This window comes from Epinephelus moara, chromosome 19, assembly GCF_006386435.1.
Source record: "Epinephelus moara isolate mb chromosome 19, YSFRI_EMoa_1.0, whole genome shotgun sequence".
In the NCBI taxonomy this organism is placed as follows: Eukaryota; Metazoa; Chordata; class Actinopteri; order Perciformes; family Serranidae; genus Epinephelus; species Epinephelus moara.
In genome coordinates this window covers 28,986,851-29,012,756 of record NC_065524.1, presented here as the reverse complement: position 1 = coordinate 29,012,756, position 25,906 = coordinate 28,986,851, and the positions used below count along the sequence as shown (strand labels likewise).

Sequence of the window (25,906 nt, the reverse complement as noted above, 5' to 3'; positions counted from 1 at the left end):
TGCCAGATTCCAGAGAGTCTCCCCTCTTCATATATGGCAGAATATGTCAACTTCCAACTTGCTATGCTGAGATACATGTAAAAATGTAAGAATTTAGTCACACAGATTTGTTTTTTCATTGATATAAAAATTAATATAAAATACAGGCACATAGAGGTCATGGAATGATGGCAAATCTGGTTAGCCCAGATTGTCCTGAAAAAAACAAGATATAGCATGTGTATGTAGCCTTTATAATGACTGTGATATGAGCTTAGAAGTAAAGACAGTAAAAACACCCCAAAAAAGGCCTAGGGCCCAAAGAATCTGTGTGTGCAGGTGGAGCTGTGCTGCTAGCTAAATCCCGCAACTCAGTTTATTTTATTATGCTCGAAGACATGCACCCGTAGTAGAAAGTGAAAGTTGAAACCGCTTGCTCTTGGTGGAACCAAAAAACACATGCGCGTGAGACGGGAGCATGTTATAGCTGTGCACACACTCACTCACGCACTCAGTTGAGTTGGCAGCATGACCAAATGGAAATTTTTTTTTTTGACCTTCATGATTATTTTAAAAAGAAAAGAACAGGTGAGAAGCTTGGATTTGACTCATGCCCAGACAATTTAAGTGACGTAATTTCTCACACAAAATTTCAATGTTGCAGTGGCTATTTCCACAGAAATGCCTTATCTAGCTATGCTACTGTTAGCCTAGGCTATTTTGTGATAGAGCTAACGTTCAGCTAGCCAAAGTGAAGTGAAATTGGCAAGCTAGGCAGTCTAGCCAGCCAGCCAGCTAGCTAACGGCAAACTTTACCTGGTTTTCTGTCCATGCTTTGGTGACATCTGGTTATGTAGTAGGGCATAACTTGCTTGATATTTGGAGTAGAAAAATAATATTGGTATCATTTGTTGTTTGATTATCAGTAAAGCACTTTGGTTCACGTATGGGTTGATTGTAAAGTGCTATAAATAAAGTACATTTACATTGGATAATGTTAGCTTTCTTCTTTTCAGTAGTGTCAGGCCTAGGCTAAAGGTCTCTTTTAGAGTCAAATCACATGTGTCTGTGAGAGCAAGCTAGCTAACTAACTAAAATAAGCCATTTTAATTGAAGTTCATGTATTTACTTTTGTAGAGAATCAAGAGAGTCAGAGAGAAGATGGAGTAGGACAAGAGAGAGCAGAGCAACGAGGAGGAGGAGGGAGAGCAGAGGGACAGGGAGGAGGAGAGAGAGCAGAGGGACATGGAGGAGGAGAGAGAGCAGAGCAACGAGGAGGAGGAGGGAGAGAGAGCAGAGGGACAAGGAGGAGGAGAGAGAGCAGAGAGGAGGAGGGAGAGAGAGCAGAGGGACAAGGAGGAGGAGAGAGAGCAGAGCAACGAGGAGGAGGAGGGAGAGCAGAGGGACATGGAGGAGGAGAGAGAGCAGAGGAACAAGGAGGAGGAGAAGAGAGAGCAGAGGAACAAGGAGGAGGAGAAGAGAGAGCAGAGCAACGAGGAGGAGGAGAGAGAGCAGAGCAACGAGGAGGAGGAGGGAGAGCAGAGCGACGAGGAGGAGGATGGAGAGAAGAGCGACGAGGAGGAGCAGAGAGAGCAGAGGGACATGGAGGAGGAGAGAGAGCGGAGGAACAAGGAGGAGGAGAAGAGAGAGCAGAGCGACGAGGAGGAGGAGAGAGAGCAGAGGAACAAGGAGGAGAGAGAGCAGAGGAACAAGGAGGAGGAGAAGAGAGAGCAGAGGGACAAGGAGGAGGAGAGAGAGTAGAGAAAGAAGGAGGAGAAGAGAGAGCAGAGCGACAAAGAGGAGAGAGAGGTACTTCAACAGCAGCAAGGCCAGATGATGGCTCAGGAAGTTCTGGCAGTACCGATTCTGAAAATGATCACGAAGAAAGAACAAATGATGATATCCCAGACTGCTGGACAGAAAAGCAAGCAAAGCAGAAGAAAGAGATATATCCATGGCTTGTATATCAAGGTAAAGCACTTGGTTGTTCAATCTGCAACAAGGTAAATCATGCTGGACCAGAGATGGGTGGAAAACATAAGCATGTAGCAGAGGAGTGGATCAAGGTAAAGGTGGTTCCATCAGGAATAACAAAATGTGCACAACAACAGTCTCTCCGTAAGAAAATACATCGCCACAGAACATCAGACTTTCACAAGGCAGCTGAGAAAACAGTAGAAAAGGCCAAAGAGAAAACAATGGAAACTATGACTGCTGAGGTGATGAGGGATCAGTTTTTGATCACTGACAGGGTGTTTAGAACTGTATATAAAATCGCAAAATCCGGAAGGCCGTACACTGACCTAGAAAAAGACATAGACCCCCAAGTCCTGAATGGATTGGACATGGGAAGGACTTTACATTCTGATGAATCTTGTGCAAATATTACCCAGCACATAGCAACAGAAATGAGAAAACAAGTAATTGCAAGTGTTTTAGAAAGCGAGTCAAAGATTTCCATTATGGTTGATGAGTCAACCACCATAAGCAAAAAATCAGTACTAATAATCTATGTCAAAGCATGTGTAGGCAACAGCGAAGAGCCACTGACATTCTTTTTAGATATTGTAGAGCTCCCGGCCACCACTGCAGAGGTAACTCATACAGAATTGCTCAATAACCTATCTCACCATTTTTCTACAGAAGACATACTAAAGGAGCAGCTTGTTTGTTTTGCATGTGATGACACCTCAGTGCTTGGAAGAAAGTCAGGTGTGGCAACCAGAATGATCAACCAGTTCCCTGACATTGTCACCTGACACTGTATGAACCACCGCTTGGAGTTGAGCGTAGGAGATGCTGTTGAGGAAGCTGCAGGTCTTAATCAATTTCAATCTTTCTTTGATAAACTCTACAGCCTCTATCATGCTTGTGCTAAAAACCGAAGAGAGCTGACTGCATGTTGTGAGACACTTTCAATGCAGTTTCAAAACATAGGACGAATTTTGAGCACAAGATGGGTAGCTTCCAGCTACAGAACTGTGAGAGCTGTCTGGCAACAGTACCCCGCCCTATACAAGCACTTTTCAGAAGCATCTTGGACCAAAGCCGAAGCCCTACAGAAAGGGTCATGTTTCGAGGTTTATGTTAAAGGCTCTGTAGTCCAACCTTTGTGCTCAACCTAGGACTCATGTGTGATGCCTTGGAAGAACTGTCTGACTTCTCTCTCTCTCTCCCTGCAAGATAGGAGTATGACACTTTACAAGGCAGATGCATCACTCGGTCAACTGATTCGGGTAGTGAAATCCATGGCTGCCTCCCCGGGTCTGAAAACACAGGTGGCACAGCGGGCAGTGCAGTTAAGTAACTTTAAAACAATTGCTCTAGAAACAAATGTCAGACATGACCGTGCAATTAACCAGTAGTTGTTTTTTAATACCCTGGCTGGAAGTCTTGAGCAAAGAATGGGGTGTCTACCAGGCAGGCTGCACAACAGTGAGACATTTCAGCAGTTCCTCTCCAATATCAAAACCCTGCAGCCTTCCAACTGACCAGAGGAGTGTGGGGTGAGATATGCTGAAGGAGAAGTGCAGGAGCTCTGCACTTTCTTCAAGCTTGATAGTCGAGAGGCACAGAGAGGTATGCGGGAATACATTGACACAGTCAAGGCCAGTGGTGAGAAAAGTTGTCCTCCAGAAGAGCTTAAGCCTCTCCTACAAGCAGTCAACACACTTGTCGTCTCCACTGCAGAATGTGAACGCGGCTTCAGCCAAATTAACATTATAAGTGAAATGAGGGCCACCCTGGAACTCAGAAGTTTATCAGCTTTGATTTTCATCAAATGTGTTGGTACTCCCCTGAAACGTTTTTCCCCAAGACATTATTAAAGTCTTGGCTTAAAAAAAACATGTCTTGGCTAGTAACCTCCAAGCAAGAGCACGTGAAAGCAAAGAGAAAAAACATGACTATGAGCCAATATGGAGTCTGTTATGAGAACTAGTGATATGTTGAGATGATTACCAGGGTGTTTGTGAGACATGAAAATAAATTCACTCTGCTGCATAAAAAGGTGTATTTAATCATTACTTGAATACACATGACAATTGTAGTGGGATAAAAGGAAGAAATTGACAGGAAATTGAATTGTAGAATTATAAATATAGTTAGGGTTAATAAGGCGTCCTGCAATAATGTCCTTTGGGAGGTGTACATTTTGTGAAAGTCGTTGTGGGCATGATATGTGCACGCAAAAAAATCAAAGCTACATTGCATCCCCCTTGTTAAAAATTAACAATTTGACCACTGGCTCAAGTGAGAAACAAAGAAGAAATAACAATGGCGGAAGTTTTTCACCTGAAACGCTGAAAATAAAATAAAATAGGGAGACAGGTTTTTCCTATTTCATCTTATTTTGTTATATTTCTCCCTCTCCCCTCTCTTGGAGCTGTAATGGAATCACACCTACTGCCAGATTGTTCTTCAAACTCCATGCAAGACTCTCCAGCACTACCTCCCGGATTGATCTCCGGAGCTTGACTCATTGAGTTGTATGTGTTGTTGCTTGCGAACACATTAAACTCAGTTGCACTCGATTCTACGTGTCTCCAGTGATTCCTTGACTGCTGAGTATTTGGTTTTAAAGATACTTATTTTGGACAAGAGCAAAAGTAGTCGAAAAGTTGAAGACGAGGTCGGGACCCACCAGGCCCAATTCCGGGCCCCGAATTCTGCTTCATCACTGGGAAAACCTAACAAAATACGCTGACGCCTGCCTGTTGTTTAAGATCCTAAATGGCATGGCTCCTCCACCTCGAGTGCTTTTGTTAAACAAAAAACATCTGACAACAGGTCTACAAGATCTGCCCAGAGAGGGGACTGTATTGTACCTTTCAGGTCCAGCTCCTTCAGTCAATCTTGCTTTGCTGTTAGAGCCTCGCAGCTTTGGAAAACCTTACCAACTGAAATAAGATACTGTGCCACTTATCACACCTTCACAAAAAATCTAAAGTACTGGCTTTTAAAAAAACAAAGATGTGATCACTCCTAACTAGTTTAAGAGTTTACCATTGTTTATTAACTTGCTGCTAACCTGCTAAATGTCTCTGTCCATTGTCAGGCCCCCAGTTTTGCATGGCTTGGTATGTACTAACACCCAATAGTCTGATTAATACCTAGATTGTATTTTATTTTGCTCAAGTTCTGATGCTCTGCATGGCTGACTATATTGCTTGATTACCATTGGACTGTATGTTGCTGCTCTGTGCTTCTTGCATGTTTATCATTACTCTGCTGCTCTGCCTGTCTATCGCTGCTTTGCATACATGACTATATGGCTTGACTTCTATTAGACTGCATGCTGCTGTTTTATGCTTTTTGCATGGCTATTATGTATTATTATGTTGTCCTGTTCTGTTGTAAATACTGTATCTTACGTTTAATGCTTCTGTTTTAGGTTATGGTTTCATAACATCTTGCAGGAGGAATACAGTTGCGAATTAGCCGGCTGGTTAAAACTGGCACATTTACAGTAATGTTGATTAATGTGTACTGTCCTTTTTATAAATAAAATAAACTGAAACTGAAACTGAAGTACTGTTACTTGTTCAGCCAGTCTTGTTGTTGTTAGACACAGGGTTGTCAAATTACAGTGAACTGTGAACTATTAACAACTACTACCTTGTTGTTCTCAAATTTAACTTTGCGAGGCCTCTGTCGTTCGTTGAGTTTCATACATTCTAATTCAACCCTAAAGTTCATTGCCAGGAGGCTCTGCAGGGGGGAGCTGCCATTTCTGTTACCCTCTTTTTCTCCTGGTTGGGGAGTTAGCTAAAGGATTGTACTTTTTCTTTTTTTTCTGGCAGTTAGCTTGCTAGCTCAGGACTAATTGTTTGTTAGTCTGGCCTGGGTTCTTCCTGATGTTCCTTGTATGCTTCCATAGCTGGCAATAAAAGGGTTAAATTACACTACCTGACTCCTCATTTCCCCATCTAGCCTTATGTTGCTTCCCTCACCCCTAGACCACCTTGGGTGACGTAACAAATGTAATGATGAGCACTGATAGCACTGCTTTGAGCTCAAGTGCAAGGTATTTGAAAGTATAAAGTCACCCAGGTCAATGTCATTACACAAAAACTATGTAGAAAAGACAACTGACTGACTGATAACATCTATTGTTTGGAGGACAGGCTTCTTATGAGTGTTGCTACACCAGTTTAGCCAGGTCTCAACTAAAAAAACAATGAGTGCAAAATATTTTCGGTTATCAAATCATCAACCAGGAAAGATTTGTTAAGTCAATGATCAAACATTAAGAAGAGCTAATTTCAGCTGCAGGGACTCTGTGACAGGAGAGGAGACTGGTTATGGCTGGACAATGACAAATTTAAGATGTGTGAAAGAGGTACCAGATGGCCTGTAAGTTCTATGATATGTCTGACCACCATACCACCGGCTGTTTAGGATCACCGGTATGCTCAAGGAAGCGGCATGGGATCTGGCTAGTTTCTGACAGACATCTGAGTACTGATGTTTGTGTAATAGTTCATCCATTTCATTGAGCTTAATTGTGGCAGCTTTAAGTTTAACTCCTTCATTGGTGAATGTGGAGGCAGTGAGGCGGGGGGAGTTGGGCTCCTGGTGAGTGTGGTGAAGGTGGGGTAGTTAGATACTGCTACTACCGCTCTCACTGGGAGTCTAAGTAGCGCAGTCAGCCATCTGGTGTCTCTGATGCTCTCTGGAAAGGTTTTGTTGTTTAATATATTTATTACTTCATTGCTATGAATATCAAATATACATTTATATTTTAGCCCCCCATACTTAAAATTATTAATTGTATTAAAATTCCAATAAATATTCAAATGGGTTCAAGCCAGCATTGACATTTAAAACTTGAAAGCTGGGTGAGATCGAGCTCTTTGACAGTTCAAGCACACCTGCGTTAAAGATAAACAACAGGTTTTATGACAATCAGTCAGATGCTCATTCATTCATGTCCAAACCTCTACTGGGCCACGCTCTTCAATGGAAACTCTGTTGCTTCCTATTGGTCAACTGCAGAAACATTTTGGGGACATGCTTTAATGGTTTAGTTAAAACATAGTCCACTGGATTTAGTGATGTTTGAACAAACTCTCATTGATTTATGACCAAATTCTGAAAGGTGATTGCACTTGTTTGGAACAGTTGGTGCCCTCTAGACCTCTTTTAAAACGTGGCTCATAATTATTATTCTGCAAGTTGAAATCATGAGTTATCTTAGATGGGTTTTTTTTTGTAGAGGTCGACCGATCAATCGGCCGACACACACATATATGTGTGTGTGTGTGTGTGTGTGTGTGTGTGTGTGTGCCTACCCAGGAAAGAAGTTTAAAGATATCTTACATCCTTAATAATCCTGACTTTATAATTCACAGTTTCCATCCTACTTTTGTCAGCTGTGTTCTCCTCACCTGTCATTGTGAAGATCCCCACCACCAGGCTAATGCTGCGGTTGCCCAGCAGTGTCATCTCCATTCCAGGGGCTCCACTTTTCCTCTTTTCCCTTTTGGATTTGAAAGAAGCCCAGATGCCAGTCCCAAGTACCAGCAGGTAGAAAAACACCATTGCTATTACTCCTGGGATGTTAACAGCCATGCTGAATGTCTGCTCTTCTAGCTGGTGTCAGACTGACTGAATGTAGTTTTCTAACTAGGTTCAGGAACAAAGACCACGCCTCGAACACATCCCATTTCCGCCCAACAGTAAAAACACACCTGATGCATTCTCTTTCCCTTCGACTAGTGATGGTGAAATCGAAGCTTAATGAAGCATTGAACCACTCTGACACACCTGCTTCAAGAATGACACACTGCTTCAATGCATTTCATACAGTCAGAAGAGTGACATCTGCTGGCTGTGTGTCAGAACTTCATCTAAGTGGAAGACCTGGAAAAGCCTCAAGACTGCCTGTAAGAGGCCTCGCTCCCGGTAGTCACGTGATTGTGAGCGTGCCGAAGCAGGGATCGAAACACTGCCTCGGAACACTTGCGCTTCAAAAGATCGACACTGTGTCGAGCAAACTGGCTCGAGCATAACATCACTACCTTCGACACATTTCTCACATCGACTGACGTGCACTTCACGTGTAACCACAGGCTTACCTCAATCTAAAAGTAAGACAAACTCTAGTTTTTATTGTATCAATTAATCAACTTACCACAGATCCAGAGCTGCAGAACAATCCTTCTGATCCAGACAAAATCCACCTGAAGGTGATTATCCTGGAGTCATATCATTCCTGCAGCAGTCGAACTACAGACAAACTTCCAGGCAGAGCCGCAAGCGTTCTGCGGCTCCCATACCTCGCCTCACCAGCTCCTCCATTCCACCTGCCTCCACCACCCATCGCCGCGCACTCATGGCACAGCCTTCTCCACGCAACAGCATTCTCCACATCACAATCTAAACCGGACATCACAGTCTCCAACGCGTACTGAAAAGAAAAAGAATTCCCTCCAGCTGCAGCCACACAGCTGGGTTCCAACGCCGCCTCATTAAACGCCAAGTCTACGTAACTGCCGGCACCTGGGGGCCCTCGCAGAGACATTCCACGCTGGGATCGCTGCCCATGACATCACAGACTCCCGCCACTCGAGGGCAGCAGCCAGTACCATTAGCTCCCACTAGCAGGGAGCCAGGTTGTATGGTTTCAAGTTTTAAGTTACTCATTGTCATATGCAATTAGAGGAAACAATTGTTTGTTTGTTTGGCAAATGGTAATCTTAAATCTCAGGTTCCCTCTGTCTATGCTCATTTAATGCGCATTAAGGGAAATCTTTCAAGTAGCCATTACTCATTTAATTCGTACAAAGGGAAACCACACAAGTAAAACAAACTAACAAACTATAACCCTATGTGTTTGTCCTTTCTCAGATCATTTCGTCATTCTTGTCATCTCTGCATTCGAAGGCTTCATCACATCGTCACAGCCGTTTAATCAGATCCACAACCGGAAAACCTTCTATCAGCTTCACAGAAAGCTATCGTAACGATCTCGTCCAAAGCACACCCTTAGCCCACCTTACTAGCCAGCGTCAGCTCCCCTTTTCCTCTTAAGACGTCACGTTCATTCAGTTTTACCACGCATTGTATCCATAAAATGATAATAATAATGATTATAATTATGATAATAATAATAATGATAATACTATTCAAAAAAAAATTACCTTCTCCACCCACAACTAGGCTACCTATTCGAACCAGCTTTCCATTAATCTAGCCACCAGCAGTTGCGAACCACTACATACATTCTCATGTTAGCCAGTACTTGCAAAAGGTTTCTGCTCTTACAGCAAACGCTTGCCACCGACTTCCGACCTTCTTAGCCCTGCATCCATCCTCTTCAGGCCACTACATAGTTCATACTTTTGACTCTCTCTCGTTTTCACTCTCGGAAGTAAATCAACGCAGCCTCCGTGGCTCGTCACTTCCTGCAGTGCTCCGAATCGCCCCAATGCATCTTCGACCTTCCACTTCGTCCCAGTTTTTCAAACGCAACTTCATATTTCCAACTCTCTCTCGTTCTCACTCCTGAGAAGTAAATCAACGCAGCCTCCACCGCTGGCCACCACATTCGCTCCCACGTTGGCAACAGTTGTAACTATTTCCTCCTCCCAGACCCTTGTTTATATGTCCCAGACAAGCATTAATGGACAACCTCCTGCCCCATGTTTATCCCCTTCTCTCATTCGTTTATCCTCCCTCAACATTTTGTAATAAATAAACTCAGCCACCCCCAGCCCTTCGTCCACAACCTGCGAAGCGTACCCTGTCTCTACAGCAGCCATCCTTTTGGGGGCACGATCGCATTCGCTTAACATGCTATTCATGCAAACACTCACCCTGGCCTCAGACCTGCACCAATCCATCAATCAAAGTGTCCCATATCCTCAATCGCCGACTCTTGCTTTCCCGTTATTAATTCCAGAAATTCTGACAGTTGGCACCAGCCTCCGACCTTTCAACTGTTTACTTGGGTTCTCTCTTCACACGGAGCCACTGTAACCGTTTATAGGCAGAAAATTCTTGACCACATTAAAATTCCAGGGCGCCGTCGTCTTTAGTAAGCATCACACATGTGCAATATGATTCGAAACACTCTTGAAGCTCTCTTCGGGGCTCTATCCGAAGCCGAGTTCACGAAGAGACAACTCCCCCACTCTGTCTCACTCCCAGGATCCCTCCTGTGTTCCTGCCTTTGACTCAACACGTTCATCACCGTGCTCACCTGCTACCCTTCATCCCTCATCCCTTCATCCCACATCCCTTCGACCCTCAACCCTTCATCCCTCATCCCTCAACCCTTCATCCCTCATCCCTTCATCCTTTCGACCCTCAACCCTTCATCCCCCAACCCTTCATTCCTCAACCCTTCATCCCTCATCCCTCCATCCCTCATCCATTCGACCCTCAATCCTTCATCCCATAATCCATCATATGCAATAAATCATTCAAAATCTTAGTCTTATTGGTGTGGTCTTTGTTAGTAAAATGTAGTTTCATAACTAGGTTCAGGAACAAAGACCACACCTCGAACACATCCCATTTCCGCCCAACAGTATTTAAGCACACCTGATGCATTCTCTTTCCCTTCAACACATTTCTCACATCCCGCCCACCCAATCCCATCTTGCCTCTTACATCTTTTTCTCTGCTCCCTTCTGCATACAGGAACCAGTTGGGGCTCTATCCGAAGCCGAGGTCACGAAGAGACAACTCCCCCACTCAGTCTCACTCCCGGGATCCCTCCTGTGTTCCTGCCTTTGACTCAACACGTTCATCACCGTGCTCGCCTGCTACCCTTCATCTCTCGACCCTTCATCCCTCATCCCTCATCCATTCGACCCTCAACCCTTAATCCCTCATCCCTCAACCCTTCATCCTTCATCCACTCGACCCTCAACCCTTCATCCCTCATCCCTTCATCACACATCCCTCAAACCTTCATCCTCCATCCCTTCATCCATTTGACCCTCAATCATTCATCCCATAATGCATCATATGCAATAAATCATTCAAAATCTTTATCTTCTTGGTGTGGTCTTTGTTAGTGAAATGCTTTTTGAGCATCTTGAACAATGAGCAAGACTTCAAAAAGATGGTCTTTTCATAAAACTGCCTATGCAGCGGGCCTGAGCCGGAGTCTGGACATGTTTTAGAGGTGATAAAGCGGATTTAGTGATGGATTCGATGTGTGCTTGGAATGAGATCATTGAGTCTAAAATGACATCCAGGTATCTATGTATCTATGTATCTATCTATCTAATCTTATCTAATCATTAGAGATATTAAATCGTTACTTTAAGAAATGTTCTCAACTTAATGACTGACAGGATCTTTTGATTTTTTTTCATCACACTGGTGGGAATGGGCTACCAAAGAGATGTGGTGCCATATTGCTTTAATTTTTGAGAAACTAACTCATTAATTTGAGATGCTGAATTATTATGTGTGATTGTAAGTCATTATTTTGAGAAAGATTCTAATTATTTTGTAATACTACCTCATTATTTCAAGGACGTTTGTCATTATGATCTCCCCCCCCCCCCCCCCCCATCACATTGGTGGAAATGTGCTTCAATATCTCTGTTAATGTTTTGCATATGATAATAAATAACTTGAACTTGCATGTCCAGCCTGTTTAATCACTTTGTGTTATGAAAAGAGCTATATAAATGCAATGCATTATTATCATGATGATTATTTTCATTTAACCTTGAAGGAAGGGGAATTTTTATGGAGGGGGAATTCAGAATCATTTACAATATTATCCTGCAATGGAAATTAATGTATTCAAATTATCCATATAAACAACCATGTGAAAGATATCAAATGTGTGAATGTCATTAATCTTCAGTGATAAACAATTTTTATGTTATTTAATTTTATTTAGTTAATCAGATCAAAATCTGTGGGACACAGTGCTCTAAGATTACGTTATTCTCACCACAAAGGGTACAGGGGTCGACCTTGAATTTAAACCTTTTCTTAAGAAACATAGCTTTTGGATAAATCTTATGAATTACCTTAGAACTAGTCCATAGCCATTGGTAGCTTTGTCACCTTCTACCTATGCCAATCCTCAATGCCTGTGTGCTCACCTTCTACCTATGCCAATCCTCAATGCCTGTGTGCAGTTTCACATAGATTGACCATGTCAGTGAGTAGAAAAACCTGGGACAGACAGAATGACTGACTGACAGAATGACACACTGACAGTTTCAGTGATTATGTACAGCATACCATACCATGACTTAGTCATACCAAAAATTAGAAAAAAACAACAAACATTGGTCCACAGGGGGAGCCACAGCGATCGGCTGCATTTTAGCCATTTCTAAGCATTTTTCTGTTGTTATAGCGCCACCCAGTTGCCAATTAGAGTTAAATTTCTCCAGTCACCTTGAGGCGTCCTGTTCTACATATCTACCAAGTTTAGTAAAAGTCGATATGGCAGTTAGGCCTAGCTAAGAAATTAGCTCTCTAGCGCCCCCTTTTTGTTTGATGGGGTCAATAATGGAGGGGTCCCCTCAGATTATGTGTGGTCATGTGCCTACAAAGTTGCGTGGTGATGGGTGAAACCCTTGAGATGTTATACACCTTTATGTGATGAGCCACGCCCTCCGTAATATTCATTGCCTTATAGAAGCTCAGTTTTAATAAGTTTTCCAACTTTTGCCAAGAGGGAACTTTAGATATTGGTCCCTAGATTAAGTTCACCCAGTTTCATGCAGATCGCTCAAACTTCCTAGGAAGAGATCGATTTGAAGTGTTGTTTTTTTTAATTCAAAATGGCTGAAAATCTATATAACCGGACGTTTTGGGTTCTTGAGGCAAATTTGTTCCTCATGAGGAGAGGCATCTCTGTGCAAAGTTTCATGTCTCTACGACATACGGGGCATAAGATATGCCCATTCAAAGTTTGCAATTTCAATCGGTTGCTTTAGCGCCCCCCTTTGGCCAATTGATGTAATATTGCTTCATTCGCATCCTCCCATGACCCTCTACCACTGTGCCAAATTTCACATGGATTGACCAAGTCAGTGAGGAGAAAAACGTGGAACAGACACACAGACACACCCACAGACAGAGTTTTCGTCATATAGTAAGATAAGATGAGTTTGGGAAAGGAGGCCACTTGATAAATTTAGAATATGCTTTATCCATAAAAGATAAGGTTATTGCCTCTGGGACCTGTGTATGTAACTGTCTTTAATAATCATTAAACACCCTGCATTGAAGACAGTACTTTTAAACTTCTTACTAATCAGCTGAATCAACGGTAGAGGAATCGCTTTACATATCTTGACAGCAAAGTTTTGAATAAATAAATTCCTACCGTGCCTGGACGCAGTGTACTGAAACACGCCATTGCCATTGGATTCCTATATGAGACGCACTGATTTCCAAACACAAATCAAACAAGTGAACGCAACATAGATAGGACGCATGCGCAGTCTGTGCTTGAATCCGATTGGTCCGTTTCAAACTCAGACCGCGGCTGTGTTGTTGTGTTTAGTTAGCTAGCACACGAAAGAATATTATCCTGTCTCAGTACCTAATGTCAGAAATATAGCTGTCAGGTAAGTGTTTTGTTGAGTAATATGCAAGTCGAGGTGTCAGCGTTTAGTAGTTAGTCAGAAAAGTAAACGGACATTTTAAACTATGTGACAGTTATCAGTTGACAGGTGCGGCTGCTAGTCGGCTGAAAAATCCAGCTAACCAGCTAGCTTGTTTGCTAGCTCGACCAAGAAACGTTGGTGAAAGTCATTTGAAGAGATTGAAACTTTTGTAACGAATGTATTAAACTGAGTTACATATTAGCTGACACGGATAAAGCTAACAAAGCTAAGCAGCATTTGGCTTGAACTCATTAGCACCACCTACACAACTCTGAGACATTTTATTTCAAAGTGTTAACATTGACTTAAAGTTAACGTTACGTTATTTTCAGTTGAATCACTGCGGTATGTGGACCAACTGTTAACCGAGCTTATTTGTGTACGATGAATTCACGATAAGCCCTAGCGATGTGTAAATGTGTAGATAATCAGGGCAGTGTGCACCGTTTTTGAAGGGCTTGACGTCACTTAACATAACGTTACTGTCCATAGGAAGCCAAACCCACCGCGAGATGCTAGCTAGGTTCCCTCCCTTTATTTTGGCTTTGGTGCAAAGTTTGTCCAAGTGAGAATATTTGACCTTTTGCAGCTCACTCTCTTGTCCTGATTTATTTGTTGCAGGATGATGGAATCATGCCTGAGCAACAAGGCTGATAGACGGGAACAGGTAGAGGTGGATGACTTGAAGAGAGATCTCTCATCAGAATTCAGCACCTTCCCAGACCCACAGGTAAACCCGGTAGTAACAGGGAAATCAATCACTATGAATACCTTTGCCCACAATCATTGTATTGTTGCTGTTGTGCTCACAAATTCACATACCCTGGCAGAATTTGTGAAAACCATAATATGACTGATAATACAGCCCACTTACAGTATGCCAGACAGCACCTAGACAGCCCTCAAAACATATGGAGCAAAGTCATTTAGAGTGATGAAACCAAAACTGAACTTTAACATCATGTTTAGGGAGGAGTTTTAACAGGGCTAGGATGAAAGTACACCATCCCTATTGTGAAGTATTGACCTACAGTGGAGCTTTAGTCAAAATTAATGCCGGAGTGAAAACAGCATGTAAGTGTGGAAGCTGCACATGGGACACACTTGGACCTTCAAACATGTCAACCCAAAACACAAGGCCAAGTCGACCCGCAGTGGCTACAGCAGCACGGCAGCTTTACCACCTGAGAAAATAAAGAGCGTTTTCCACAACTATTACAAAGGACTGCAAGCTGTTACTGATGCTAAAAGGGTTAATACACACTCTTAAGAACTATGGGTATGCAAACTTTTGATCTCAGTATTTTCTTTATTGCTATGTTTTGTTTAGTGATTGTACTATTCTGTGATGCCTCAAAGTTTAATTTGAATCCCACTGGATATAAAAGAAATGTGTTTTGCCTGATCACCCCTGTTTACTTAAAAGAATAGTACACAGTACAAATTCTGCCAGGGTATGGGAACTTAGAAGCAAAACTGTGTCTCCATACAGTTGACAGTGGGCAGAATACAACTATAATTTGCTGAAATACCTAAATAAAGGCAGTTGTACAACAACATGCACACACCTGTTTCAACATTTATGCATGATGCATCTACAAACGGCTAAAAATCTTACCTGTTGAAATCAACTACTGAGTTCAAATGATGTAAGGAATAAAATACCTGTGCTCCAGTATTGCAAGCCTGTGGTATTGGTGTCATATGAGCTATTATCAGGCTTCATCAGTTGAGATGTTAACTTCAGATAAACTCTGAAATATATTTTTGCGCAGAGCGAGGACTGTGGATTTTGTCCCCTAAACACTTGCAATAAAAATGCTTTATGAAGTGCTTTTTTAAATGTTCTATGCAAACGGGAGGAATTTTTACAGCAAGCAAAATGTGTTTCAGTGTTCATATGGGCACCTACTAAAATCTATTGTTTTATGGCAGACTTTGGAAAAGAAATGTACACCCATCAGTTTGAGGGCTTTGAGTTCAAATGTAGTCTGTCACTTTCCTCTTGCTGTTTTTGATTAAAACCTGATTTGTTGTGCAGCATTCCAGCAACGAGGAGAGGGAACATCTTCAGGTCTACCTCCGCATCCGACCTTTCAGCTCAGCAGAGAATGACAATGGAGAGTCACAGGTAAAATAAAGAAAAATAAGATACTTCATATGCAGGGAGTTGATATGAAATGAATAGCAGCCTGCTTGGTTTTGTTGTTGTCTCAACTTTGCTGACTTACTGAATTTTCAAGGCTCAAACGTCACTAAATTCCCTGATAACTTGATCGAAGCTGCTGCAGATTATTTAAATGAATGTAAACCAAAACAGAATGATTCTGAAAGAGAGATAAATCCTTTTTGTCTTCTGTCTGCATCCCTGTATTTTGTTTCTAACAGGACTGTGTTACCATTGAGCCCCCTGACACAGTTCTGCTGAAGCCTCCCAGCTTGTCCCTCTCAGCGAGGCTTAGCACTGAAAAATCACTCCCACAGACTGGACAGCGTTTCCAGTTCTCTCAGGTTGGTGTTTCCTGGCAGATACGAAGGCCAAAAAAGTTTACTGATTTACACTTTGTTAATACAGCATTCCATTTGAATGTACCGATACTTGTATGTGAGGCATTTTATTCGACTTCCAGCTTCTACTTTCCTGATATAAAAGATGGAGTGTTTTCATTGTTTTTTTAGAATAACTCCCCACTCATTCCCTTATTTTTAATAGGTGTATGGTCCTGAGACAACACAGAGAGAGCTTTTTCAAGGCACCGTAAAGGATTTGGTGAAAGATGTTCTTGAAGGGGGAAACTCTTTGGTTTTCACTTATGGAGTCACCAACGCAGGGAAGACCTTCACATTCTTGGGTCTGTTCTACTCTAATATACTTTTAATTAGCACTGCTATTTAAACTAAGTTAAACGGATTGCTACAGTGGTTATTCAGATCAGATGCAGGGAAATTCTCCTCAGCAGTTCCCTGCATCTTTTTGACACCACACCCTGTATGTCTGATCTTATGTCTGATCAGTATAAAATTGTCATTGATGTGATGGCCAATGTTTCTGTCTTGAGATTTAATGATGATGGAAGTACCTTCACTTGAAACAATCCAACAATGTGCTCTTGTCACTCCAGGTCCAGATGCTGATGCTGGTATGCTGCCCAGGTCTCTCGACGTCATTTTCAGCAGTATCGATGAACGCGTCTTCACCGGGATGAGCATCAAACCTCACCGCTGCAGAGAGTTCACAAGGCTCACCTGGGAGCAGCAGGCTGAGGAAGCGGTGTTCAAGAGAAGCTTTTTCAGACAAATTAAAGAGGTAACACGTCTGTCTGAGGCTGCCGCGGAGGTTCAGACGAGCAATAGAAGTGGCAGCATGTTAGCATCGCAGCAGGTCCAGTCCTTGTTTAGTGTCTACATGGGGGTTATTTAGGCATAGTACTGAGGTGTAGGTCACCTGTGTTTTTGCTGCACTCAGAACCCAATACACAGAGACTAAAGTTATTCCTATAAGATAGAATAAAATTGACTTGAAGCATAAAAATAAGCTTCAGATTGCAGCTGCACATGTATAGTGTGAGTGAAATGCGAGCCATTATACGGTCTGTGTCGACTGTTGTATTGATTAAAAAAGAAGTGAATCTATTCTGTCAGATGTGTTTGAGATTGACGACTGAAAAAATGCAGCCGAAAGACTTTTGCTGGGGCCTGAAATAAATGTGACTGCTAGAGGAAACGGCAGAGACAGATTAGATGACAAAGTGAAATTCATAGATTACTGTGACTATTGAAAGGGAACATGTTTTTTTTTGAGGAGTAAAAATTGAGGATTTTGATTACACTGATTACCTGCATACTTTTGTTGTGTTATTACAGATCCTTGTTGATACCCCCAAAAAAACTACCATGCACCAGCTATTATTGATACCATTGCCTTCTTTGTTCTGATGATTTCTCTCTTCACTTCTCTTCTGTTGCTTTCTCCATCCTCTGAGCCAATTTATTTTTGGTCAAAAGACTTCGAACAGTTCAAAATTAGGTGGAACCAGTTCAGTGTTGATGGAAAAGGGGTAAAATGCAGCCCCCCTCAATTTTGATGATGAAGGTTTGGGAGTTTGAGAGTCCTAAAAGATCAGGGGCAATATTCACAAACATTCTGAGAGCACTCTCAGTGAACTCCTAACTTAGCCTAAAAACTTTTAGTTAAGAGTCTTAGCTTAGGAGTGACTTAGGAAAGTTCTATGGGGGTGATCACACAGAAATGAGACGCTAGAAACGTGGACACTTCAAAGACACTTGAAACGCTGGAAGTGCTTATTCAATGTGCACTAGCTACTGTCGTCTGATGCTCAAAAAGTTTAAAATATTTTAACTTTTCAGCGTCTGGATGCGCGTCTAAAAAGAAGCGTCTACAAAAATGCACGTCTAGAAAGACGCTTGAACGCTGGTCAGATGCGCCGTATCATAGGGAAAACAATGGTTTTACTGGCGTCGCGTTTCTAGCGTTTCATCTCGGTGTGATTGTTCTCTAAGAGCAACTCTGAGGAAGGAAGGGACAGAAACTTTTATCTTACTGAGGGGGTGTGGATGAGCCTGTTGCTAGGTGTGATGCTTTCTTTTAACAAATGTGATTGGTTGTCACAGACATGCTCTTTTGTGGTCCTTCAAGGTGTGGACAGTGACACCCAGTGGAAATGAAATGAACTGCATCATAATATGAGCTTGACAGTGTTATCATTGCTAGTGTGATCACTCTGCTGATGGAAGGTTTAACACAGACCAAAGTCATCACTGCTGCACTGATACATTTTTACAGTTTTTCAAATATCTTAGTATTGTGATAATTTTATTTCTGGCGTCATAGCGTTATTTTGTTAGGTGGGAAATGTGTGCATATCCCAAATGAGATCGACCTCAAACATTATTTCTGCACAATCTCATCTGTAGCATTTCATTTACTCACTGTCATTTTTTGTCTAGAGACCGTTTCTATGACCTCTTCATCTTTTCACCATTTTCTCCTCTGATTAAGAAACTCTTAAACCTCTTAAAAGTCCTCCTCCCTGCTCCTAACTGTTTTTCACCTTAGGAGCTCTCTTAAGGTCTAAGATGCTTTGTGAATAACTTTTATCTTTACAAGGACCTAGTCTTAACCTTAAGGGGAAATTTTAAGAAAACGTCACAATTCTAAGAATTTTCTTAGACTTTCGTTACTAGGAGCAACTCTTAGCACTAGGACGCCTCGTGAATACCGCCCCAGGTACATACTCATGCTACATACCAGTATATCTCTTGCCACTACCAAGCGTGTATGTTTTTGGTCATCCTTTTCTTAAGGCAAATTCAATAGGGATGCACCGAATATTCGGTAACCGACTATATTCGGCCAAATATTGCAAAAAAACACACATTCGGTATTCGGTGGAATAAGTTAAAAGCAAGGTCAAATAATAGCGGCGTGTTTTGATAATGCAATCAAACAGCGTTCCGTGACGGGCGGAGTAAAATGTCGGCAGTGTGGCGATCTGCCCGTCACAGCACTCGCATTTGCGACTAAAAATAGTTTTGAGCGAGCAAAATAGGCTTAAATCATTCAGCACGCTGTGCGAGCAGCCTACAGATTTCAACCAGCAGCAGAAACAAAAGGCGAATCCCATCGGTTGTGGGTTGAACGGGGGTCACAGACACAGACAGTAATGTATTCCTGTCAAATACGGCAGCCATCGTCTTACCGTGACAACACTAATCTGGAGGGGGTTCATCTGCAAAAACTAATGAAAAACTAAACAACAATATTCAGTATTCGGTACTTGGTATTCGGCCAAGCGTTTAATATTATTCGGCTTTGGCTTCGGCCACAAATTTTCATTTCGGTGCATCCCTAAAATTTAATTAAAGTGGACCTCACTCCCCCCCGTACACAATGCCTTTAAAAATGCAGCTTTTGTAGATTGATATAGAAATGTTTGTTGTTAATGTATATTATTTGTTTTTAGGAATTACTCTTGTGGAGTACTTTATGTCATTGCTCTAAAAAGTGCTACACAAATAAACATGTAAATAACTCTGAAGAATGTAAGTGTCGTTGGTGCATTTTTAACATTTTCATCTCCTCTCTTTGTCTTTCAGAGTGAGAAGAGCAATACCAGCCTTTTGAACTCGACCAATAAGACTCTCCTTGAAGGCAAGATTCAGACTTATCTTTTAATCCATTATTTGTTGTGTTTCTGCCTTTCAGCTCTGCAGCATTCGTAAATCTGCCACTGAAACCACCTGTACACTGTGATAATGTTGCACTACTGGTAATTGTGATTGACAGCACTGTCAGCCCTTGTTTTTATTTCCAGATCTTTCTGTTTAACCTTGGGGCAGTAATGCTTAAAATTCTCACCGTGTTTTGTTGTACATTAAAGTGAACTACAAGATGATTGCTGTCCCCGCAAGCACTACTGCAGAGTGTGTTATTACAGGGCGATGATTTCTAACGTTTGTGGTTTGCAGGATCCTCCATGCTGGGAACGACTGTAGCAGCAGAGGACAAAATCAGCCTGGCAGTGGAAACACACACTAAGTTCTCTATTTGGGTTTCTTTCTGTGAAATCTATAATGAGAACATTCATGACCTCCTGGAGGTGGTACCCAGCGGGGCCCCAAAGAGGACCGCACTGCGCCTGTCACAAGATGTCAAGGGCAACGCTTTTGTCAAAGGTTGGAGGGGTCAGGGAGGGCAGACGCAAACTATAACACCTGACACAAGTCTGAAGCTGTTTTTATATTAAAACAATGCCGAAGTTTTAAACAAATATTGAACGGTGACAAAATAAAATGCTCATCAGTAGAAGCTGGAATAAGTGCTGCAGTTTCTTCTCATGCCGCGTCTTTAACTGCCTGGAAAGCATGAGGTCAGGCGCTGGGCACGACCCTTGTGCCTACTTTGTGGCAACTTTGAAGGGCATGGAGGTAGGTTGTTTTGGAGGTTGCTAAGCGACCATAACCAACACTGTATCATAGCCTACTTACTATAAATCCTGAATGCAGAGCTGATCTTCCAGGTGCTGTTTTCTCAGTGTGTCTTAGGCCACAAAATATTGACAGATGTAAAGCTCTGGGTAGCACTGCTCCAAAGTGATCAGCCTCTTCTTTGTATTTACCACAGACTGATACTTATGGAAGAAGGGGAAAATATCTGCCGGCTGTGATTGGTTGTCATCACATGATATGCGGTGCGCGCTGCTGCTTGTTCAGCAAGATGATCATGACAAATTAACACCACTTTTCTGATCTTTGAAGCGTAAATGCAATCACCAGAAGTAAAAAGCTAACATTAGGCTATAAACAAACTACACCACGGTTGCATAACTTCAACGTCGCCACCACACCGAGGCTGTAAAACCTTGTTGGAGGTGATGATGTTTTGTCGTCTCATTTAGCCACATATCAGCAACTTTTTTAAGACACATCAAAACTTCAGAATTCAGGGGTGGGGTATTTACTGACATATTTTATATCATAGAACAAAATGTGAACCAAAAACCAACTGACTTTGAGACGAGGGAACTATGAGTGCTGAAATACTGATTAATTTCTGCGTTTTAGGACTCATTTCTCCACCACTCTATGAGCAGCCATGTTACTCAACATATTGGGGCAAATATTCAAACTACTGATCTGACACTTTTATGGAGTTCTTTAATTCTTACCATTGTGTAAAGAAGCTTCCAAAGAAGTGACATAAGAAGAAAGTCAGTTTGCTATGAATAACCTGTTTTTGTACATTTGTACTTAGATCTGCGTTGGGTTCAGGTAAATAATGCAGAAGAGGCGTACAAGGTGATGAAGCTGGGCAGGAAGAACCAGAGTTTCTCCTCCACCCGACTCAACCAGCTCTCCAGCAGGAGGTGAGGATGACAGCCAGCAGCATTTACACATATTCAGCTTCAAGTTTTTTTTTGTCACGCAGCAGCAGTGCTAAAGTCAAATAAGCATTGCTTCCTACCTTAGTCTGCAGCAGTAAGAAACTATTGGTATGTTTTCTGTCAAAAATATTGTATCTCAACAATATTCTACTTGCATGGACCTCATACAAGAACGTGTTTTTATCATCCAAACTCTCATACTTTTTCCTCAAAGTTTACTTGTGCAATTTTTCCAAGTCAGTTTCAACAAACTCTCATAACTGCACAAATGTGTCATAAATTTCTCGTGTGAAGATAATGAGTGCCACCTGTTCATGAGCAGGAGTGCAGTCATTAAACATGATCATTTGCATATTCATTTTATGAATGTTTTTGTGCCTGTTTCTTCTGATAACCTCTCTTTCCAGAGTCTTTTTGCTGTCTTTATTCAAAGTTACTGAAACATTTGTTTGTTTGTTTTCTGCAGTCACAGCATGTTCTCCATCCGCATATTGAGGGTTGAAGATATTGGAACTCCGAGGGTCCATGCAGTCAGCGAGTGAGTGAAACTTTCTATTTTACTGGCATATGTAAACATGGTTTTAGGTGTGTAACTGTGTGGCTGTGAGTGAGGTACTATTGACAAAGTGTGCAAAATAAAATCTTGTGGGAGCTGAATATGAATGTGAACATACAGCGTCTGGTTTTTGAGTGAACGTTATCATGTCCTTTAAACGTGTTTGTCATCAGGTTGTGTCTGTGTGACCTGGCTGGCTCGGAGCGATGCGCCAAGACCCAAAATAAAGGAGAGCGTCTGAAAGAGGCCGGAAACATAAACACCTCACTGCTCATCCTGGGAAAATGCATCAACGCACTACGACACAATCAGCAGGCCAAGTGAGATCATTTCCTGTCTGTCATATGTCTTCTGTTGATTTTGAATCAGAAGACTTTATGTATTTTAAGAGTGCAGAAAGTCAACCCTGAACTTTGAAACTGTTTGGAGCTTTTTAACAACTGACAACTGTGGACAAAAGTTGATATCTAGCAGCTTAATAGATATTTTTCTATGTGAATGTTTGACTTACCTTCACCAAGTGGACACAAACCCAACTTTAATAAAACGATTAAGTTTCACAGTGTCTGCTGGATGTATAAATAGGAAGCCGTTTGCTGTAAGAGCTTAATAAGCTGGTGATATGTGGTGGCTTATTGCTGTTCCTCCTCTACCCCCTAGTGGCCAAAACACTTTTAGAAAAATCTGCAAAAGTCCTCAGTTCAGTTTCATGAGTGTAGCAGCACAAACCATTGAGAATGCACATATATCAATGACAACTAAGCTGTCGTCTTCTTCAGGCTGCTTAAGCACGTTCCCTTCAGAGAGAGCAAGCTGACCCACTACCTGCAGGGCTTCTTCTGTGGACGAGGAAAAGCCTGCATGATCGTCAACATCAACCAGTGTGCCTCCATGTACGACGAGACTCTCAACGTCCTCAAGTTCTCTGCTGTGGCACAGAAGGTGCAAGCACATTTACATTTTCTTTCTTATTGTGTTTTGCTTTCCGAGATTGTTCTCTGTTTTTTAATTCAGCCAAAATACACCCACACACACAGCAGGAAAATCGCATCCACAGATTGGACAGTTAATTAAATTTGTCCATACATCATAATTATCTGTCTATCCTCACTCATCACCTTTTAGATAAAGGAACTGACCCAAATTCATAAATGCTCTAACGTATAAAAACATCATGACACTGCAGTATTAATAGTTATGATATTAATTTGCTTGTTCTTTTGCTCTTGTCTGTTTCCAGGTTGTGGTCCTGTCCACCAGGCCCCCTCACATCATGCCCCAGAGGTCCGCCAGTGAAGTATCCTTCATCATCAACAACGCTGAGAGGAAGACTCTGAGGAGCAGCAGGAGGAGCTCCCTGATTGGCTGGGATAGTAGCCTGGAGGACGTACAGGTAGGGAAGAGGCAGTGGCACATCAGGAAGCTCATGCCTTTTCTATGTCACTTAACTGCTGCAGTTTAAATCTTACTTTACTTGGCTTGAATTATCACAAGAAACAATTTTAGAACATTATGTTAAATCTTTTGTCCAGGAGGATGAAGATGATGAGTATGAGGACGGAAGGAGCCTAATGGAGGACACAATGGATCAGACAGACAATGATGGAGACGGCAAGGAAAATGATGAAAAAATTCTTGTCAGTAAAAGGGCGCACCAGGTCAGTCCCTTATTTTAATTTTATGAAGTGCTTTTGGCAAAAAAAGTTGTAACTAATTGCTCAACATATCATTACAAGAAATACATAGATATTTAAAACTACTGCTAGGCACAGACATGGCCACAGCAATGAAGCATGAAGTTGACAACGCAGGTTGCTGCTTTCAGGCCTCCAGGCATTTTCACATTATCTTACCTGCCCCCCTTAAAAAATGTCTTGACACCCCAGTCTAACTGCTCTCGATGATCAGTCACACAGTGTAGATGCGGTGTTGAATTTCATGTATTAAATTTCTCTCAGAGTTTAAGTTCTGCTGGTGCTGCATTTTCTGATGCCTATAGCTAGACAGGTAGAACCAGTTTAACATCTTATTTTTATCAAACAGGACAACAAAACTTAACATATTCAGTAGTCTTTCGTCAGTGTTTAACTCTTTGTTGTGTGTTGCCATTTTGCCTCCCGTTCCTCAGAGGCAGACGGCACTGTTGAAACAGCTGCAGGTACAGCTGAAGAGGGAGCGAGCGGAGAGCCTGCTCATGGAGGCTCGAGTCAGAGAGGAAATCAGCAGAGAGTTCTCAGAACTCTTCTCTGAGATGCAGAATGACTACAAGTGAGACTTTTTATATATACATACAGTATATATACTGTGTACATATGATGTAGCCTGGAAAGTTTGGGGTGTGATATTTAAGTCATAGAAATGTGTGTGTGTGTTTGATTCAGTGACCGCCTGGCGAGGGAGAGAGAAATCTTGGAGGAGCGAGCAGAGAGGAGGCTGGAAATCTTCAAGAACCTCATTGACAAAATGGCCTCCACTGGACCCAGTCAAGACTCCCAAGCCATGGTAACTGGGGTTGGGCCAGTGCAAGAATTTTCAAACCAGTTTGATATCAAGAGCCGCACCAGGCTGGACCGGTATACAGAATTTTACCACTTGATGTCGCACTTGACAAAGTAGTCGCTTTTGAGTGGAACACAACAACACTGTGTCCCAACAGGAAACGAGTGTCAGGATGCTTTCACACGCCCTGTTTGGTTTGGTTCAGTCGAACTCAAGTTCATACATGATGACCAGCGCTAAAATCAACCTGCGTAGTTGTCCCTCCATTGTGACATTAGAAAGTGTCACATTTATCTACCACATTTATTAACGTTTTGTTTACTTCCTGGATTTTTCCCACATGGAAATTCTGACTAATCAAGAGCAGCTTTCTCACGCAGGCATTACTTGGTCCGCTTGTAAATGCTGCCATGAGAACATGAACCAACTCTCGGCAATTATACAACTTTGGAACAACACGAGTCCCTTATTCGGACCAAAGTAAGACAACTCTAGGTCTGAAAGCACCCTCAGACAATCACGTAGCAATGGCGCTCTCTGTCCACACAGTAGCCATTAATGCCCACTTAAAAGGTGGGTGAGTAGCCTGCTTGCTGTCTTCCTACGTTTGTAACATTACTTTAAAACAGAAAACACTCATTATATAGTGTGATATTTACAGGAAATGACCTACAATTTAGCCAACACTCAGCTTCCTGCAGTCTGCTTCAAGTCAGCTGTCACCTTATGTTGGTTTTTGTAGTGAAATACAAAAGAATCGTACAAATAATAACTCATTACGACTTCATCAATCAGCTGTTCCTTGTCCATTGTGACACCTTAAAACGGGCAATAAATAGAAACTGGTAGAAGTGCAGCTCAAAACCTTTTATAAACAAACACAATATTATGTCAATCACATTGTCGTAATACTTATGACTAATGTAATACAAGTTGGAATTAGCACTGTGAAACCATCAGAACAGGTTTAGGATGTAGGGAACTGGTTAATTTGGCAGAGCTTGTCAATATGACAAAAGCCAGTTCAGCCAGTTTAACCTGGTAGACCAGACCAGACCAGACCAGACCGGCAGAACTGGAAATCGACCCAGCCCTAATGTAGGCTGTGTCTGATACGTATCATATTAGTGACAAGATTCTTGTGCTACACTTCACACATCCAGCTCTCAGAGCTGCTTCAATTATTGAGTCTGACCTGTCTTTGACCTGCCTCTGTCTACAGCTTGCATTTGAAATAATAATGATTCCTGTTGGAACGACTTTATTCGCTGTGAGAGCAAAGGGAATGGCAAGGTTTCTAACATTTCATACAAAGTGAGACAAGTTGTTTGATCTCTTTTTTAACATCCCATATTCATTTCCCAAGCAGA

The 25,906-nt window shown here is 42.1% G+C and overlaps 2 protein-coding genes across 3 annotated transcripts in view; one reads left to right on the top strand and one right to left on the bottom strand.

The window, feature by feature from the left end:
* LOC126406633 (high-affinity choline transporter 1-like) overlaps window positions 1–7,557 on the bottom strand; it is a 24,551-nt gene extending 16,994 nt beyond the window's left edge. The window contains exon 1 of the mRNA XM_050071055.1: window positions 7,368–7,557. Within this exon, the coding sequence (XP_049927012.1) occupies window positions 7,368–7,551 (184 nt within the window). The 5' untranslated portion in view covers window positions 7,552–7,557. The remainder of the gene's footprint in view (window positions 1–7,367) is intronic.
* A 5,870-nt stretch (window positions 7,558–13,427) lies between these two features.
* The window catches only part of LOC126406266 (kinesin-like protein KIF20B), a 72,317-nt gene continuing 59,838 nt past the window's right edge, over window positions 13,428–25,906 (top strand). For both annotated transcript variants that reach the window (XM_050070414.1, XM_050070413.1), the window contains exons 1-16: window positions 13,428–13,538; window positions 14,199–14,307; window positions 15,619–15,708; window positions 15,966–16,088; window positions 16,291–16,429; window positions 16,700–16,884; window positions 19,695–19,749; window positions 20,067–20,273; window positions 21,352–21,463; window positions 21,948–22,019; window positions 22,211–22,357; window positions 22,817–22,979; window positions 23,278–23,430; window positions 23,570–23,695; window positions 24,166–24,305; window positions 24,419–24,539. In XM_050070414.1, coding sequence (XP_049926371.1) covers window positions 14,200–14,307; window positions 15,619–15,708; window positions 15,966–16,088; window positions 16,291–16,429; window positions 16,700–16,884; window positions 19,695–19,749; window positions 20,067–20,273; window positions 21,352–21,463; window positions 21,948–22,019; window positions 22,211–22,357; window positions 22,817–22,979; window positions 23,278–23,430; window positions 23,570–23,695; window positions 24,166–24,305; window positions 24,419–24,539 — 1,941 coding nt within the window. In that variant the 5' untranslated portion in view covers window positions 13,428–13,538; window position 14,199. The remainder of the gene's footprint in view (window positions 13,539–14,198; window positions 14,308–15,618; window positions 15,709–15,965; window positions 16,089–16,290; window positions 16,430–16,699; window positions 16,885–19,694; window positions 19,750–20,066; window positions 20,274–21,351; window positions 21,464–21,947; window positions 22,020–22,210; window positions 22,358–22,816; window positions 22,980–23,277; window positions 23,431–23,569; window positions 23,696–24,165; window positions 24,306–24,418; window positions 24,540–25,906) is intronic.